At 33.6% G+C, this 17,095-nt stretch overlaps 1 protein-coding gene across 1 annotated transcript in view; it reads right to left on the reverse strand.

The window, feature by feature from the left end:
* Window positions 1–1,985: 1,985 nt before the first annotated feature.
* Window positions 1,986–17,095, reverse strand: part of Ace (Acetylcholine esterase) — a 540,867-nt gene continuing 525,757 nt past the window's right edge. The window contains exon 11 of the mRNA XM_073960049.1: window positions 1,986–3,062. Within this exon, the coding sequence (XP_073816150.1) occupies window positions 2,989–3,062 (74 nt within the window). The 3' untranslated portion in view covers window positions 1,986–2,988. The remainder of the gene's footprint in view (window positions 3,063–17,095) is intronic.

The raw sequence follows: 17,095 nt of genomic DNA on the forward strand, positions 1-17,095 counted from the left end.
GTAAAAAACCTACGGTACCATGTATAGTGGCTGGAGAGTACGATAACTCTCGAACGGATCAGCCGATTCGGTCTAAATTTGGCCTTTGTAATATTTTGTCCAAAGTTAGTTTATGTTCGAAGATGAATCATATCGGTCCACTCTTTCGTGTACCTACCCACAAAAGTTACAAACTTTTGGCTAAAATGGTACGAGCTATATCTGTTGAACGGAAAACCCGATTTGGTCGAAACTTTGGATTTCCTAATTTTTTGTCTATGTAGTAAAACTATATTTCATCGAAAATGGTCCATATCGGTCTTCCCTTTATGGTAAATCTCCCACAAAAGTTCAACATATTTGTCAAAGTGCAGTTTAGGATCTGTTCGATTATACCGATGCTAGTCCTTGTGGTCCTGTTTATAGCGATATTATGCTTTTCTTGGGCAAGTCCATGCTTCCTGACATAAAGGTTTAAAACCTCTAAGTTATACCGTGGTCGAATGTAATGACTCCCAAGATAGGATTCACTTTCCAAATGGACTATGTTGATCCATTCCTTCAGGTACCTCCTTAGCTTCACTTGCGAGCTTTAGTCCAAATATATATTTTTGTCGGAAAATTCATACCGCCTAATAATTGTGTAAAATTTTTTCCGTAGCTACTCTTTGTGGTTCTATTTACGATATCATGTTTTTCGTGGGCAAGTCGATTTGTCCATAGATGAAAGTTTTAATTCACATAGGCTGAGGGTATATCTTTGTTGACAAAGCCGACTGATATTTTTTTAATTACACTGTGCAACATTTTTAAGGTGATCTTGTGCAAACAATTCGAACTGAGGATTTTTTGAAAGTACAGACCCAAACGACAAGAAACCCTAGTTGGGTTTTGTTGTGTCAGATCCAGCTCGGATTTTATGGCCCCATCTAAACATGGTAAAATATTGAGTTTTTATAGAAATTCGGGGCTATAGCTCTTAAACCAATGCGAATCTTCTTCTGACCTCTGAAGCAAACTTGAAGATAAGGACAAGAATACAATATTTGGAGAAATAATGAACTCGAAAAACTACATTTACTGCCTCAAATTTCAAAATATATGCAAAAAATAAACAATTTTTATACATTTCGCACCGTATCTCCAAAACCGTTAATTTTTTCTGAATATTTTCTTTTGGAAAAATATTCCCTGGAATGTAATACACAACTCTTCGGAACATGTCATTGTTGTAAAATGCCTCTATCCCGTTGTTTTCAGTACATTTCTAAACGACGATTTAATAAAAATGTCAATAATGTAGTGAAATCCGAAATGTCAGAATAAACTGTTGGTGTGAACTGTGTTTGAAATACGTGTCGTAAAAGATATGATGCAAAATACCGCTGAAAAAACATGAAGTAAGCATTTTAGAGTTTCAGAATGTTCTAAAGAATTGTTGAGAACTTTATTTGGAAGATTTTTGCAAAAGGTTACTTGGTTCAACTCCCAATAGTTTAGCCGATACAAACCAGAATTTCAGCAATTATGTAAAATTTTCTATATTTTATAGATTTTAATGCCCTAGATGGAGTTTTTCTTATGTGGTTTCTTCAAAAGATAAGTTCCACTAGTTTAGGGCTACAATATTGCTAAGGACAGCAAGGCCAAATTCCTATTCGTTTCTGAGATAAAGGCCTGATAAATGCAAAAAAGTGTAGATTTAGCCCGGTTTAGATGAGGCCATAAAATCCGAACTGGATCTGACAGGACAAAACCCAACTAGGGTTTTTGTAGTCTAAATATGTACTTTCAAAAAATCCATACTAGAAGTTGTTTGCATTTTCAGTGTTGCATAGTGTTATTGTTTGCCATTCCAACAAAAACAATAAAAGATTTTCATACAATTTTCAATAGATTTTCATACAATTTCAATGGATTTTCAACTATTTTCAATTGATGGCATTTGAGTAGCTTACCCCAACTATGACTTTAGAAAGCATAGTGAAAATAAAAAAAATCTAAAGTTTACATTTTTTTATTGACCATTTAAACAACATTCGTTAGTTTTATTGATTTTATTATATATATGCAACAATTATAGTAATGAAATGTTAAATGGAAGCAAATGTTTACAAATTTTAATAGGTAACACCAGTTTTATGTGTTTATATTAAGCATATATGTATGTAATTTGTCCATATTTTATCCAGTATTCTGTTAGCAAAGTTCATTTATTTTAACATGCAGGATACAGTGGTGCTTTGATATACATATTTAACAAATTTAATTAATCATATACTTTATTTATACTTATAACTGAAATAAAGGATTACATCCAAATTGTCAAGTCATTGTCATAATTTTTAACATAATATTTCTATTGTGTTTCTGTGTCATAAATTCGTGTATAAATTTAATTACATACAATTTAAAATAATACACTTTGACTTATACATATAAATACTTGAAGACTCAACTATTAGCTTGCAGTGTGGTACTTTAATCAGCAGAGACATTATCGTACAATTGGAAGAATTGTTTCTCTTAGGTACTTAACAACCTGTAAACCGGTATGTCTTTCTTATCATCACAGCATTACATTCTTATATCCTAGACTATTTCATATTATGGTCCATTCTTTCATAATTCAATGCTATTCCATAGTACGTTAGTAGAATTTCTATAATTTTGTTTAGATAAATTTTGTTCCAAATGTAACTGCATATTTTATAAATTATTTCCTTAAAAAATATGCCTTCTAACCAGAACATATTTCCTAAATCCTAAAAGAAAAATGAACTTAGTAACAATTTGTTGAACTTGTAGTTTTTCCCTACAACTGAAGGTAAATTAAATAATTATACTATTTGTCATTGCAATTGTACATGGAATACAATTATTTGTTAATAAATTCGTGAGACATTGTGATTTATATTTAATTATCCTAAATATTATTTTAAATTTGGCATTCAAACGGAATTTGTTTTGTGTCATTTCAAGGTGTTCAAGAGCTCTCATGTCAGTTGATTAACCACTTGTTAGCCAATTTTTGAGATAGATGAAGATGTGTTCCACGATTTCAGTTATTTTCCGTTTAAACGCTGAAATGAAAGAAGGAGAAAAATTTAAATTTTATGTAATAATACTTTTTATTATTAACATTAAGTTAATAATTAAATAATAATAATGAAAAATGAATATTTATTTATTATGTTCCTTTTATTTTCAAAAAACTACGATCATCTTGAGTTTTTGAGGGGGCAAAGCATCTCCCCAACTGCGTTTCTTAAAATTATTTATTTTCAAAAATTAAGAACGTGTCGATTTGAAAAGCTTTTGATACACTCGCAATGGCGCGTCCACAAAATATAACGCAGCCTGTTTAGTTTTTTAATTACTTTCCAGAAAAACTCTAAAATTAACCTACTATCGTATATTTTTTACAAAAAACAACTATGCACGTTCGGCCCGTCCGAACTTTAAAACCATTCAAAATATCGAATGTCTGGAGGGACCTCCTATGAGGCTATATGAATATGTACGCGGACCTATGTAGACTAATGTCAGGTGGATAGGTTTATAACCCCAAAAAGATTTAATATGAAAACCAAAAACCGGAATGTTTTATACACACATCGAAGCCAAATAGCAAATTTCAATACCGTTCTCTGAGGCCTATATCGAAACGTGAACCGATATAGTGCATTTTCAATATCAACAAGTTAAACGGCGTTAAGTTCAGCCGAACTGTTAAAACCCTCCACCACCACTGTATTGAAGTAAATATGCACAATAGGGTTATGACTTTTTGACATTTTTTCTCAAAATTGATTTCCTGTAGCAGGGATGAATGAACTTTTGCCTAATAATCACTAGGCTATCGTTTATTCCATTGAAATATAAACAAGTAAAAAAGCATTAAGTTCGGCCGGGCCGAACTTTTCATACCCTCCACCATAAAATATTCATTCCTGTCCCCAACTTTAAGTGAGTACGTTAAAATGTCAGATAATGTACATAAAATGCTTCATTCGGGAGGTCCTTTTTTATGGTGCCTATATCTAACTGTTGACAATTTTTGGTGGGCTAGAAATTGGGAGGTACTGTTATATAGGGGTTATAATAAAACATGGGCCTATGTTGACAGTTTTTGATGGGAGCCTTTAATGTCAAATAACTCCTAATTCGGTTAAAAAATTTAGCTAGAATCCTCAAAATATCGAAAATCGGTACATAACGTGGGAACTTCAAATGTCATTAACAGCTAGTTCGGAGGTATCTGGGCTATATGAAAATATGAACTTAAATGAACAAATTATAGAAAGTTCGTCCAAAAAATAAAGCTAAGGTACGGAAAATCGGGAGGTTTGTTTTGTGGCTATACAAAAACATGGGCCTACGTTCGGTTAAACATTTTAAGTAAAATCCTCAAAGTACCGAAAATCGGGAAGTATCGTTATATTGGGGCTATGTTGAAAATTGTTGATGCAGATGTGTGGTGACCACTACAACCTTCAAATGTCAAATTACAGTTAGTTCTGTTAAAAATTGTAGCTAAAATTGCCAAATTACAGAAAAATTGGGAGGTACCGTTACATGGAAGCTATATCCGAACATGGACCTATGTTGGCAATTTTTGATGGAGAGGTGTTGTGACCACTAAGAACTTCAAATGTCAAATTACTGCTAGTTCGGTTTTATATTGTAGGTAAAATCATCAAATTACTGAAAATCGGGAGGTACCGTTATATGGGGGCTTTCTTGACAATTTTTGGTGGAGAGGTGTGGTGACCACTAAGAATTTAAAATGTCAAATGTTCAAATTACAGATAATTCGGTTAAAACTTGTAGGTAAAATTCTCAAAATACCTGAAATCGGGCGGTAACGTTATATGGGGGCTATACCAAAACATGGACCTATGTCCAATAGTTATAAAGGTTTATTGACATTTAAGAACCCTAAATGTCAATTGATAGCTAAATCGGTCTGAAAATGTAGATGAAAACGTCAAAATGCCGTATATCGGGGGTACCGTTATATGGGGGCTATACCAAAGTGGACCTAGGTCCACAACTTTTGTTATATAAGTTTAGTTACACTTAAGAACCCTAAATGTCAAATTATAGCTATATCGGTCTGAAAATGTAGCTAAAAACGTCAAAATACCGTTAATCGGGGGGTACCGTTATATGGGGGCTATACCAAAACGTGGACCTATGTCCACAACTTCTAATATATAAGTTTATTAACACTTAAGAACCCTAAATGTCAAATTATACCTATATCGGTCTGAAAATGTAGCTAAAAGCGTCAAAATGCCGTAAATCGGGGGTACCATTATATGGGGGCTATACCAAAACGTGGACCTAGGTCCACAACTTTTGTTATATAAGTTTCGTTACACTTAAGAACCCTAAATGTCAAATTATAGCTATATCAGTCCGAAAATTTAGCTAAAAACGTCAAAATACCGTAAATCGGGGGGTACCGTTATATGGGGGCTATACCAAAACGTGGACCTATGTCTATAACTTTTGTTATATAAGTTTATTGACATTTAAGAACCCTAAATGTCAAATTATAGCTACATCGGTCTGAAAATATAGCTAAAAACGTCAAGATACCGCAAATCGGGGGGTACCGTTATATGGGGGCTATACCAAAACGTAGACCTATGTCCACAACTTTTGTTATATACGTTTATTGATACTTAAAAACCCTAAATGTCAAATTATAGCTAAATCGGTCTAAAAATGTAGCTAAAAACGTCAAAATACCGCAAATCGGGGGGTACCGTAATATGGGGGCTATACCAAAACGTGGACCTATGTCCACAAGTTTTGTTATATATGTTTATTGACACTTAAGAACCCTAAATGTCAAATTATATACAAATCGGTGTGAAAATGTAGCTAAAAACGTCAAAATACCGTAAATCGGGGGGTACCGTTATATGGGGGCTATACCAAAACGTGGACCGATATAGCCCATCATCGAACTTGACCTGCCTGCAAACAAAAGACGCATTTTCCCAAAATTTCAGCGTCCTATCTCCATTTTTGTGGATGCTAGAGTGATTACCACAGACGGACGGACGGACGGACGGACGTGCTCAGATCGACTTAGAATTTTACCCTGATCAAGAATATATATACTTTATAGGGTCGCAAATGAGTATTTCAATGCGTTACAAACGGAAAAACAAACTTAATATACCCTCCATACTATGGTGGAGGGTATAAAAAAATTCACACACAAATCGATTTTAAAAATAAATTTTTTTGAAAAAATGTATGAAATGAAAAAAAATTTTTTTTCAAAAATAATTTTTTGTTGACCGAATGAATAAATATAAGCCTACTAATAACTATAATAATGTTCATTTTATTAAAACATTGAAAAAGGTCATGCACAAACCACTTTGAAAAAATTTTAAATTTTTTGTTTTTTGTTAAAAAATTATATCTTTAAATAAAAGCGTTTACGACATTTTTACGATTCTCAGAATTGGAGAAAATTGGTGAGAAATAAGTGTTATGTCAGTTTAATTATCTTATGTGACTCTAAAGTTTAATTTCAATTGTATATCTGCTTACAATACTTATAATTATGATTTTATGTAATCTTATGGCAAAACTCATCACGCTATGATATAGGGACATGAGGTTGTAAAAAAGTCATAACCCTAATGCACAATTAGTAACTCTAAGCTCTTTCTCTACGTTAAGTATAATTGCTTGGAGGAGAAAAATATTTTAACCGATGATAATCACTTTATTAAGATAATTTTCTGTGTGGCGGTTTTCTACCCATTGAGATCCCAAAATACCAATTTACATCCACTTCAGAAGTAAAATGCAGCAACACTCATTAAAAGAGCTCATCGTTGTTCTTTCTATCCTCTGTCTAAACACAATACCAAATTACGGCAATCTCTGTTCGAAAATTTGACAAAAATCAAAATTTCATTTAACAATCAATTCGATAGGAAAAACTTGATGGTACTCTCACATGGGGCCTTTGGCAAAACGTTTACGTATGCTGTCTGATTTTTTTTGCAATGTTTTCTACCTGTTATAATGTTTTTAAAGCTTTCAAGATGGCGAAAATCCGTAAGTTCTGTTCTAGAGGACTATATAAAAACCTATACCGACAAATTGCTGGTGAAAAGTTTTATACTCCAATTCCGATGGTATATTGAGGCTACAACTAGGGTTTCGGAGTCGAGGTATTGTTGGCTCGACTCCGACTCCAGACGAGTTTTTTTCACGACTCCGGCTCCGACTCCGACTCCGGATCGACTCCGAGAGTGAATTCCTATTCCTATTCCAATCCTATATATGCTAATGAGTTAGTTTTCCTTACATATTCATTAGAATATATTCGAACATATCAATACTGTTTCCGCCGAATCTTACATTGAAAAATAGCAAAGTTAGAAAGTTTTTGTCGGTTTTCCTTTTTTGCGCTAGTATATTCTGGGCGGAATTCTTCCACGTGAGAAAATCTTTAAGCTTTCAAAATATGTGCAAATGATGGGGCAATACAAACCGTAAGGACTACGTGCAATAAAAATTACACTGTGCAACACGAAAATTATTAACCATATTCTGACTCCGCAGTGTGATAGAACACCAAAAATGAGAAGACACGTGTCTCGCCGTTTTTCCCCATCTCATCAACTTTCGCAGTTATAGGCCTTCAAAGGTTTGAGGCTTTGATGTAGAAAGGGTCATATAGTCAGTACTATATCTTCCAAACCGTTAAGAAATTTGAATTTATCTCGGAGGCAAAGTTGTAGCTCTTGTCTTAAAGAACAAAAATTGTGAACACATATAACCCATAAAACTTCATCTGCAAGGTGAAAATCGCCATGGTCAAATTTCTTTTAAAATGATTCTCAAATTTTGTTATACTGCTATCAAACCGATTAAGTTTCAAGCAAACAACCAACTACAAAAATGTACCTCAGATCTCAATTAACATCTTCATCTAGAATATACGAACCCTGAAGAAACAGGTCTTAATGGTCAAAATAGCAAAACAATTGCGATTTTATCCTCTTTTCTCGGCTTCTGCTCCATAGATATTAAACTGTTCAAAATTCAAGAAAACAATCAACCACAATAGTGTAGCAAAGGCTCCAATAAACAACTTTCTGGAATATGCAAAATGTCTATGAACGGTTCTTAATGGTAAAAATAGCAAAAATCTTTTGAAAATATACAATTTTTATACTTTTTTCTCCGACTCTGGTTCAAAGATACGCAACCGCCCAAAAATTAAGGATATCGTCAACCACAAAAATGTACGTTAGATTTCAACAAACAAGTTTCTAGAACAAGTGAAGATTCTGTTTTTATTAACATTTTAGCATTTTGCGGTTCCAACTCTATGTCGAAAATTAATAAACCAATTGTCATATATTTTTGTGGCCGATTTCGAGAAAAACACAGTTTATATGCTGCATACAAAATAAAATAAATTGTTCCCATCCAACGCTCATTCTGAGCACATATTCTATGCAATTCATACTTTCTATTTTTTTCTGAAATTTATAAATAAGAATCACCCCTTAAACTAAAATTCAGCGCTCACATTTTGAACTTTGGTGTGGAGTAGATACTTTTATTGAAATCAGCAAACGATGAGATTTCGTGCATGAAAATATTCTACAAAAATGTTGCTAGGAAAATTTTATGTAGGGTCGGTCCACTAGGACAAGAAATCGACATTGTCATGTTTTCATTGTCATTTATCATTTTACCCGATCTTTCTCATGAAAACTCTATGATTATGTATTTCATGGAATTTCGTACATGCAATTAATTGTGTAGAAAATTCGGATACACTTGAACTATATCTGTTCCTGGTGGACAGATCCGGTTATTTGAATGTCTACATCTAAAGCCCTCATTGAGTATATAATGAATCCTAGAAGAAATATTCGCCGTTTGTCAGACTTCTGAGTTATGGCGGGATGAATCTGTCGTTGGCCAACAACGAATTTATGATGCCTAATTCAGAGGCGTAACCATCCGAATTTGATATATAGTTAATAGATTATGCGAAATTTGCCGAGATACATAAACATACGGTTTTTTGAGAAAGTAACGGATAAAACTGATAAAGGACAATGAAAACGTGACAATATCGATTTCTTGGAAATGGGAAACCTACATATAATTTTCGGTGGAACATTTTTGATATAAAGCTGTTTCTCAATGATTGATAGGGGTCAATCAAAAAAAAATCATTATGTCAAGACTCTGAAATTTCAGATATGGGATCCTTTGGGGTTTTCAATTGGGGCTCTAATTCCCAAAAGGAATTGTCCTCACTCAGATCTTAGCTTTAATTTTGTGTCACAGGGTATTCAGTAAGATTTCCCATAGATACCACAATGTCTTTAATAAAAGACAAATATGACTTCTCATAAAAAAAACAAGATGAGAAGACCAATATACCTTTGTGAGAAGACCAGTAAGACTTCTGATGAAAAAGGTTAAAGGTACAGTCTTAATTCGATTGTCATAGAACTTTACTTTTGTTTGCAAAAATGTAACGAATCAACAAAATGGGATGAATAGACTACACTCCAGAAGATAGTAAATATACTGTGAATTGTCCTTTAACTTAGTATAATATATACCTCTCTTTTAAAATAAATAATGATTTTTAAAAAAATGTTCTTGTTCCAAATTTAATGTTATATTTCTATAATGTGGAAAAAAATTTGCCCGGAGTCGGAGTCGAGTTATTTTTTCGACTCAGACTCCGACTCCAGCAAAATTGCTCGACTCCGACTCGTAGACTCCGACTCCGAAACCCTGGCTACAACCTTCAAAGTACAGAAAATCGGTAGGTACCATTCTATGGGGGCTATATGAAGACGTGGACCTATACGGGCAAATTTCAGGGGGAAATTTCTTTAGCTCCAACGAAGACTAAATACAAATTCCAGCCATTTCAGTGATATATTGAGGCTAAATCCTTGAAAATATCGAAAATCGGGATGTAGCGTTCTGTGGGAGGTATAACCAAAAGTTGACCGATACCGACAAATTTCTGGATTGAAGTTTTGTATCCCGAAGGAGACTAAATACCAAAGTTTGGCTACGTCGATATGATAATGAGGCTAAAACCTTCAAAATACCGAAACGTTGACCGATACCGACAAATTGCTGGGGGAAAGTTTCGTTGCCTCGAAAAAGACTAAATACCAAATTTCATCCACTTCGGTGTAATAATGAGGCTAAAACGTTAAAAATACCGACAAATTTTTGTGGGAACATTTTGTAGCCCAAAGGCGGACTTAATACCAAATTTCAGTCATTTGTTAGGATAATATAGCTTAACTGGTCTGGCAACCTTCTGGAGTATAGACTCATTTTTTGTAAAACGCTCTGAAGTGAATTTTTAAAATAAGTATTTCTCAGTTTATATCTCCTGACGCCAAATTCTGTTTTGTGTGTGACATTCACCAAGTGAAAAACTATCTCGGCAATATCAAGTATGCCTAAAAACTCTCGCCGTAGTACAAATATAGAAAAAATAAATTGTGGCCGCTGTAAAAAAGAAATAAAAGGAGATGAAGATGACATTCAATGTGATAACTGTTCGAAAATATTCCATGTTCGCTGTACTACTCTCAAAGAAAAACAATATAAAGAGCTAATGGGTACTTTACACGATATGTTTTTTACATATGAGTTGTCATTTTGCATATACATTTTGTATGGGAGAAGTGACAACTCATATGCAAAAAACATATCGTGTAAAGTACCCATAATGGACGATGAGAGCATCGAATATAAGTGTCAAATTTGCAAACAGAATGAGGAGACAAACATACATAACGAACTTAGTACAATAACAGAAAAATTAAATAAGCTAGATCAACTGGAAGAATTAACAAAAAGTGTACATTTTCTGTCAAAGCAATTTGATGAAATGTTAAAGGGTGTTAATGCAATCAAGAAAAGTATTGATGAAATAAAAAAAGAGAACAAAAATTTAAAGAAAGAAGTCACTGAATTAAAACAGACTGTCAAGATGTTAAATGACAATCGAGTAAAAAAGGATTGCCTTATTAATGGTATAGAAGTGGATGAAAATAAAGATGCATCGTTGGTGTTTAAAAATTTAATGAATGAGGCTGGTATGAAAATAACAGATGAAGAAATAGAGGATGCGTATTTCCTAAAAAATAGAAGAAATCCTAAAAAACAATCTATGGTGGTAAAATTCACTTCTGTTAGAGTTAAACAGCAAGTAATGGTTGCAAAATCAAAATTGAAGGAGAACTCTAAAACTCAATCTGTTTTTGTAAATGATTATTTGGCTAAAGAAACACTGACACTTCTAAATCATGCAAAAGCACTAAAAAATGTTGGCTATCGTCGGGTATATGCTGCTGGTGGACGAGTATATGCAAAAATGTCAGAGTTATCTAAACCGAAGCCAATTTTGAACGCTGATATGGTTGATACGTTACTTTTAGAAGCAACCACTATTCAAAATCGTGGAAGAAAATCTCAAGTGGGAGTTGACTTGCGAAGAGATGAATCTGGGGAAAGTGCCGATGAAACCGACGTTCGTTATTTATCACCAGGCAATTGAATGTATATGATGTATATAATTATCTATTATTATTCTTTATATTATGAATTCATATTATAAATCATTCCCAAATTTTGAAAATGAATTAATAAATCTGAAAAATAAATATTTTAATATGTTGTCAATTAATATGAGAAGCATTTCTTCCGTTACGAAATTTAATCGATTTAAAAATATGATCTCCCGATTTCCTATGCTACCTGATGTTATATGTGTCCAAGAAACGTGGTTTAATGAGGCACTAGTTCAAATGTATGAAATATTTGGATATAATGCAGTTCACTGCTGTCGTGGAGATAATTATGGTGGAACATCTATCTACATAAGGGATAAATTGTCATACGTTGTCGAAGTATGCGAAAGTAAGAATTTTATTGAAACAATTGTGTTGAAGATTTGTGGAAACGAATTAAAAATAATGTCATACTACAGATCTCCGAAGTGCAATTTGAATCTGTTTTTTTCATATCTGGAAAATATCTTATGTCGCTTTGGTCAGTCTTCATGTGTTATTGTTGGGGATTCAAATTTTGATATTAAACACACAGTTCAACTCTCCCATTTAATGGATTTACTCAACTGCTTCAACTATCGAAATTGTCATGATTTCGTTACGCGGCCCTGTAGCGGCTCCTGTATTGATCATGTTTACAGCAATCTTGATCTATCGTTGCTGTTGAGTTCTGTAGAATGTGAGATTTCAGACCACAATTTAATAGTATGCAGTTTTGAAAGCGATTTACGTTCCTCATAGTATATATATGTTAAAAAAACGCACTGTAACTATCAACAGGTTCGAATGTATCTTTGCCAAAGTCTTAATTTTTCGGATTTAAGCTCTAATTCTTCAGATAATATGGACATTATTGTTTCTCGTTTTACTGATGCTGTTGGAAACTCGACTAAAGAATTTACGAAAAAGTTAAAAGTGACGAATAAAATATCACCTTGGATTAATGCAAACTTACAGCATCTAATTGACCATAAAAATAAGCTTCTTAAGCTAAGGAAAAAGCATATGTTTTTCAATTTGGAGGAAAATATAAAAAGACTTAGCCGTGTCATAAAAGTTGCGTCAAAAAAATGTATGGATGATTGTTATGAGATAAATTTGAATAAATATAAACATGATTCTAAAAAATGTTGGGAATTCATAAATCAGAGTCTAGGAAGGGAACATAAGCATACAACTGAACTTAGAAAAGATAATGGCGAAAAAATTGAATGTGATGAAGAAAAAGCTTTTAAATTAAATGATTATTTCATCAAGGCTGTTAGAGATTTGAGACAGAGATTGTCTGATGTACCGAATTGGAACACTTTAAGAACGCTTTCTCCACATAATAGCCGTTTTATGTTAATGGAAACAACAGAGGATCAAGTATACAAAATAATAAGAAATCTAGACGACACTAAAAGTAAAGGCAGTGATAATATATCGACCACAGCTGTTAAAGAATGCTCCGAGATTTTAAGCCCGTACTTGGCAAAAGTTTATAATGATTCAATCAATTTCTCATTGTATCCGAATGTTTTTAAACTACATAAAGTTGTTCCCATTGCTAAGCAAAAATATGCTAATTCTATTGACCACTATAGACCGATTTCTGTTCTCCCAGTTTTTGACAAAATTTTTGAGAAAATTATCTATTCTCAACTGACACAGTATCTGGAGGATAATAGGATACTGTTTGAAAATCAGTACGGATTTAGAAGTGGATGTGGAACGGAGGAAGCTGTTATTAACGTCGTAAACTATGTATGTGAATGTTTTGATCGTGGTTACACCGATGTTGCTGGGGTTTTTTATGACTTTTCTAAAGCCTTTGATCTTGTAGATCATATCATATTGTGTGAAAAGTTGAAAATGTATGGAATTTGCGATAAAGAACTTCAATTGTTTAGAAGTTACTTGCTTTACAGAAAACAATATGTTTGTGTAAACGGGGTAAACAGCAGTGTAAAAGATATTGAAAGTGGGGTACCCCAAGGCAGTGTCTTGGGACCCTTACTTTTTAAAGTGTACTTGAATGACATCAATAATTTGGAGTTAACAGGAAGGCTATTCATGTACGCTGATGATCTTTGTATACTTTATCCATACAAACATGACATTATCTTGAAAGATAATATAGAAAGAGATGCAGCGTTTATTGTTGAATATGCTAAAATAAACAAACTTTCTGTCAATGCAAATAAAACAAAGCTGATTTCTTTTTCATCCAGCCGTAATCGTCGCAATATTAGTTGTCCAATAACTGTTGATGGTACCCCGATTATCCAGGAATCTAGTGTAAAATATCTCGGAATACATCTACAAGAAACTTTGAACTGGAAACTCCATATTGAATATTTAAAATCAAAAATATCACCGGTCATTGGAATGCTATATAAGATTAAAAACAAGCTTAACAGAAACAGCAAATTAATTATATACCAATCCTTAGTTCAAAGTAATTTGAATTACATGGTTATCATATCTGCACATAAACAGAGTCAAGATTTAAAGTCGTTACAAATCCTACAAAATAGAGCGCTGAAAATAATACACAACTTACCAAATATGTTTCCAACAGTAGCATTGTATAGAGATTTCGGTGAGAACATTTTACCAATTCACGCACTTTACAAGATGCAGTTATTAAAATACATGTACAAAATAACACATAATATTGGTCATCATACCATTGAACTGCGACATTTGCAGCATAGTTGCTATACCCGAAACCATTTAAATTTGCTAGTAGCTAGATGTCGATTGGAACTGACGAAGCAAAGAATAGAACATATTGGTTGTATCGAATACAATAATTTACCGCAATTCATTAAAGATTCTACTACGCTGTCTGTCTTTAAAAACAGGCTAAAAGATTATTTGTTTCAAAACATAGAAATGCTTCTTATATAAATTATATAATATATATTTTCCATTAACGTTAACCTATACTATGTATAATACTCTTAAACTATATTAAATTTAATTTTTTTTAATCGAGATAATTTGTTTTTATAAAAAATGTGTTTTTTATATTATTATACATTTGTTTTAAATTTGTTGCCAGATAACCTCAATAATGCCCTTGAGGCGCTGAGGTATATATTTTCTAATGTATAAATTGATAATGTATATATAATAAACGAAAAAAAAAAAAACCTTCGAAATACCGAAAATCGGGAAATTCGTCCTATGGGGACTATACCAAAACGTAGACATATCACGGTGTGCCTTAATCAAATTTAAATGGTAGGTGCTTACACCTGGGAAGTTTTTGCAGATTCTGAAACTACAATGCTCATAGATGAGAAATATGTAGAAACAAACAAAATCGCCGGAGGGATTTTCAAATAAATCACGATTTAAGTTCACATTTTTGATTTACTTTTGCTAGGTTGTACGATACAGTCAGTGCATTGTCTCAATTTGAACTTCTATATCTCAAAAACGGTAAAACTTACGAAAATATCATAAAGACCAATCTTGTAGAGAATTTTCACGGCCTTAGACCCATTTACAAAGGACTCACGGTTTCCAAGCAAAAACGTGAAAACCTAAAGAACCCCTAAAAATGTGAACTTAAATCGCGATTTATTTGAAAATCCCTCCGGCGATTTTGTTTGTTTCTAGATATTTCTCATCTATGAGCATTGTAGTTTCAGAATCTGCAAAAACTTCCCAGGTGTAAGCACCTTCCATTTAAATTTGGTTAAGGCATACCGTGATATATAACCATTTTTTGATAGTCCCAATTTACATTAGGCGAGTTTACTTGCGGCAATTGTCAGTTTCTAGGTGAGAGAGGGTGCTGAGAGGCAAAGGGTTACCATATGCCTCACCTCTCTCTCCAACAAAATGACAATTGCCGCAAGTAAACTCGCCCAATGTAAATTGGGACATAGAAATGTTTTTTATTAGGTCGACGCATCACGCTTCACTTTGTATGGGGGCTATCCTAGGTACACACAATAGATTTTACAAAAATTGCATCAACATACTTCAATCCGTTCGGACGCTAGAGTGATTTCCACAGACGGACAGACGGACATGGCTATATTGATTTAGAATTGCACACTGATCAAGAATTTGTGGGGTCTAAAATGATTATTTCGAGTATGCTGATAAAGAATATTTACTTTATAGGTTCTTCGACGAATATTTCGATGTGTTTCAAACGGAATGACAAATTTAATTATAAGCTCCACATTATGGTTGAGGGTATAATAAGTGGTTATTCGTTTGCCACAAAAAAAAAAATTGAAAAATATATGGGCTATTTTGTATAGTTTGTAAATCTAGTTTCTAGGTGACTTAGGGGATGATGTATACTAAGAATCGGCTACAACATGACAAAGCCCCGGACTTATCGTGGTGCTTCTATCATCTCAAGTGGACACTGACCTCCCCCTGGTGTCACCTAGGGAGCTGCCTTTAACTGGTGCTAAATGTAGTGGTGAGTTAACATATGAAGCTCGTTCATCGATAAAAACGGTAATAAATTTGTTTTTTTTTTTTTGCATTGGGCTATTAACCTCCCTATAAAAACGTCTTTCTATAAGAACTAAAAAGTCCTCCTCCCTCCACCATAAAATATTCTTAACCAAAATGGAATACTTAGTTTCCTTTCCTGTCCACAATTTTAGGTGCAAAAAGTTTTCCACCACGAATAACCCAAAAGCCTAAATTATCTAACCTCATCTATCGCGTGCCACCGTGGTGCAATGGTATGCACACCCGCCTTGCATCTTCTGTGTGCGGTTCGATTCCCAATCCAAGCAACATCAAAATTTTCAACGGTGGCAAAACACCCCTCAGCAAGGTTGGCGACATTTGCTGAGTATTTCAGCCATGTAAAATTTCTCTACAAGTGGTTCCTTAAGACACGCCGTTCGGACTCGGCGATAAATAGTAGGTCCCATATCATTGAGCTTAATATGAATCAGGTTGCACTCAGTGGTATGACAGACGTCTGCCTTGTGCCTTCTGGGATGTTTGTGGAACAATTATATTATTATATCAAAAGTGTTCACCTATGTTGACAATTTTTGGTGCAACAATTTTATGACTGCAGGGAACATAAATTATCAAATTACGGGTAGTTCCTTCAAACAATGTATCTAAAACCCTCAAAATACCCCAAATGAGGATGTTGTGTTATATTTGGAGGCTATATCAAAATATGGACTTATGTTAACAATTTTGGTTTGGTAGTTTCGTGACTGCAGTGATCTTCAAATGTCAAATTTTTGATAGTTCCGTAAAAAATGTTTCCAAAACCCTAAAAATACAGAAATCCGGGAGGTACCGTTATTTGGGGCATAACAGCCAACCCGATTTTCGATCCAACACTATGACTAAAATTGTAGCCACATTTAGGGCGATCAAAAAACTTCTCCACCAAAAATTGTGGACATTGTTCCACGTTTTGGTATATCCCCCATATAATAGTTAATCCCGATTTCAGGTATTTTGACGTTTTTGGAACAAAACGGAAAACTCTAAGTGTCAAATTATAG

Source organism: Musca autumnalis, unplaced genomic scaffold (genome assembly GCF_047663935.1).
Source record: "Musca autumnalis isolate F117 unplaced genomic scaffold, ASM4766393v1 scaffold_1, whole genome shotgun sequence".
In the NCBI taxonomy this organism is placed as follows: domain Eukaryota; kingdom Metazoa; phylum Arthropoda; class Insecta; order Diptera; family Muscidae; genus Musca; species Musca autumnalis.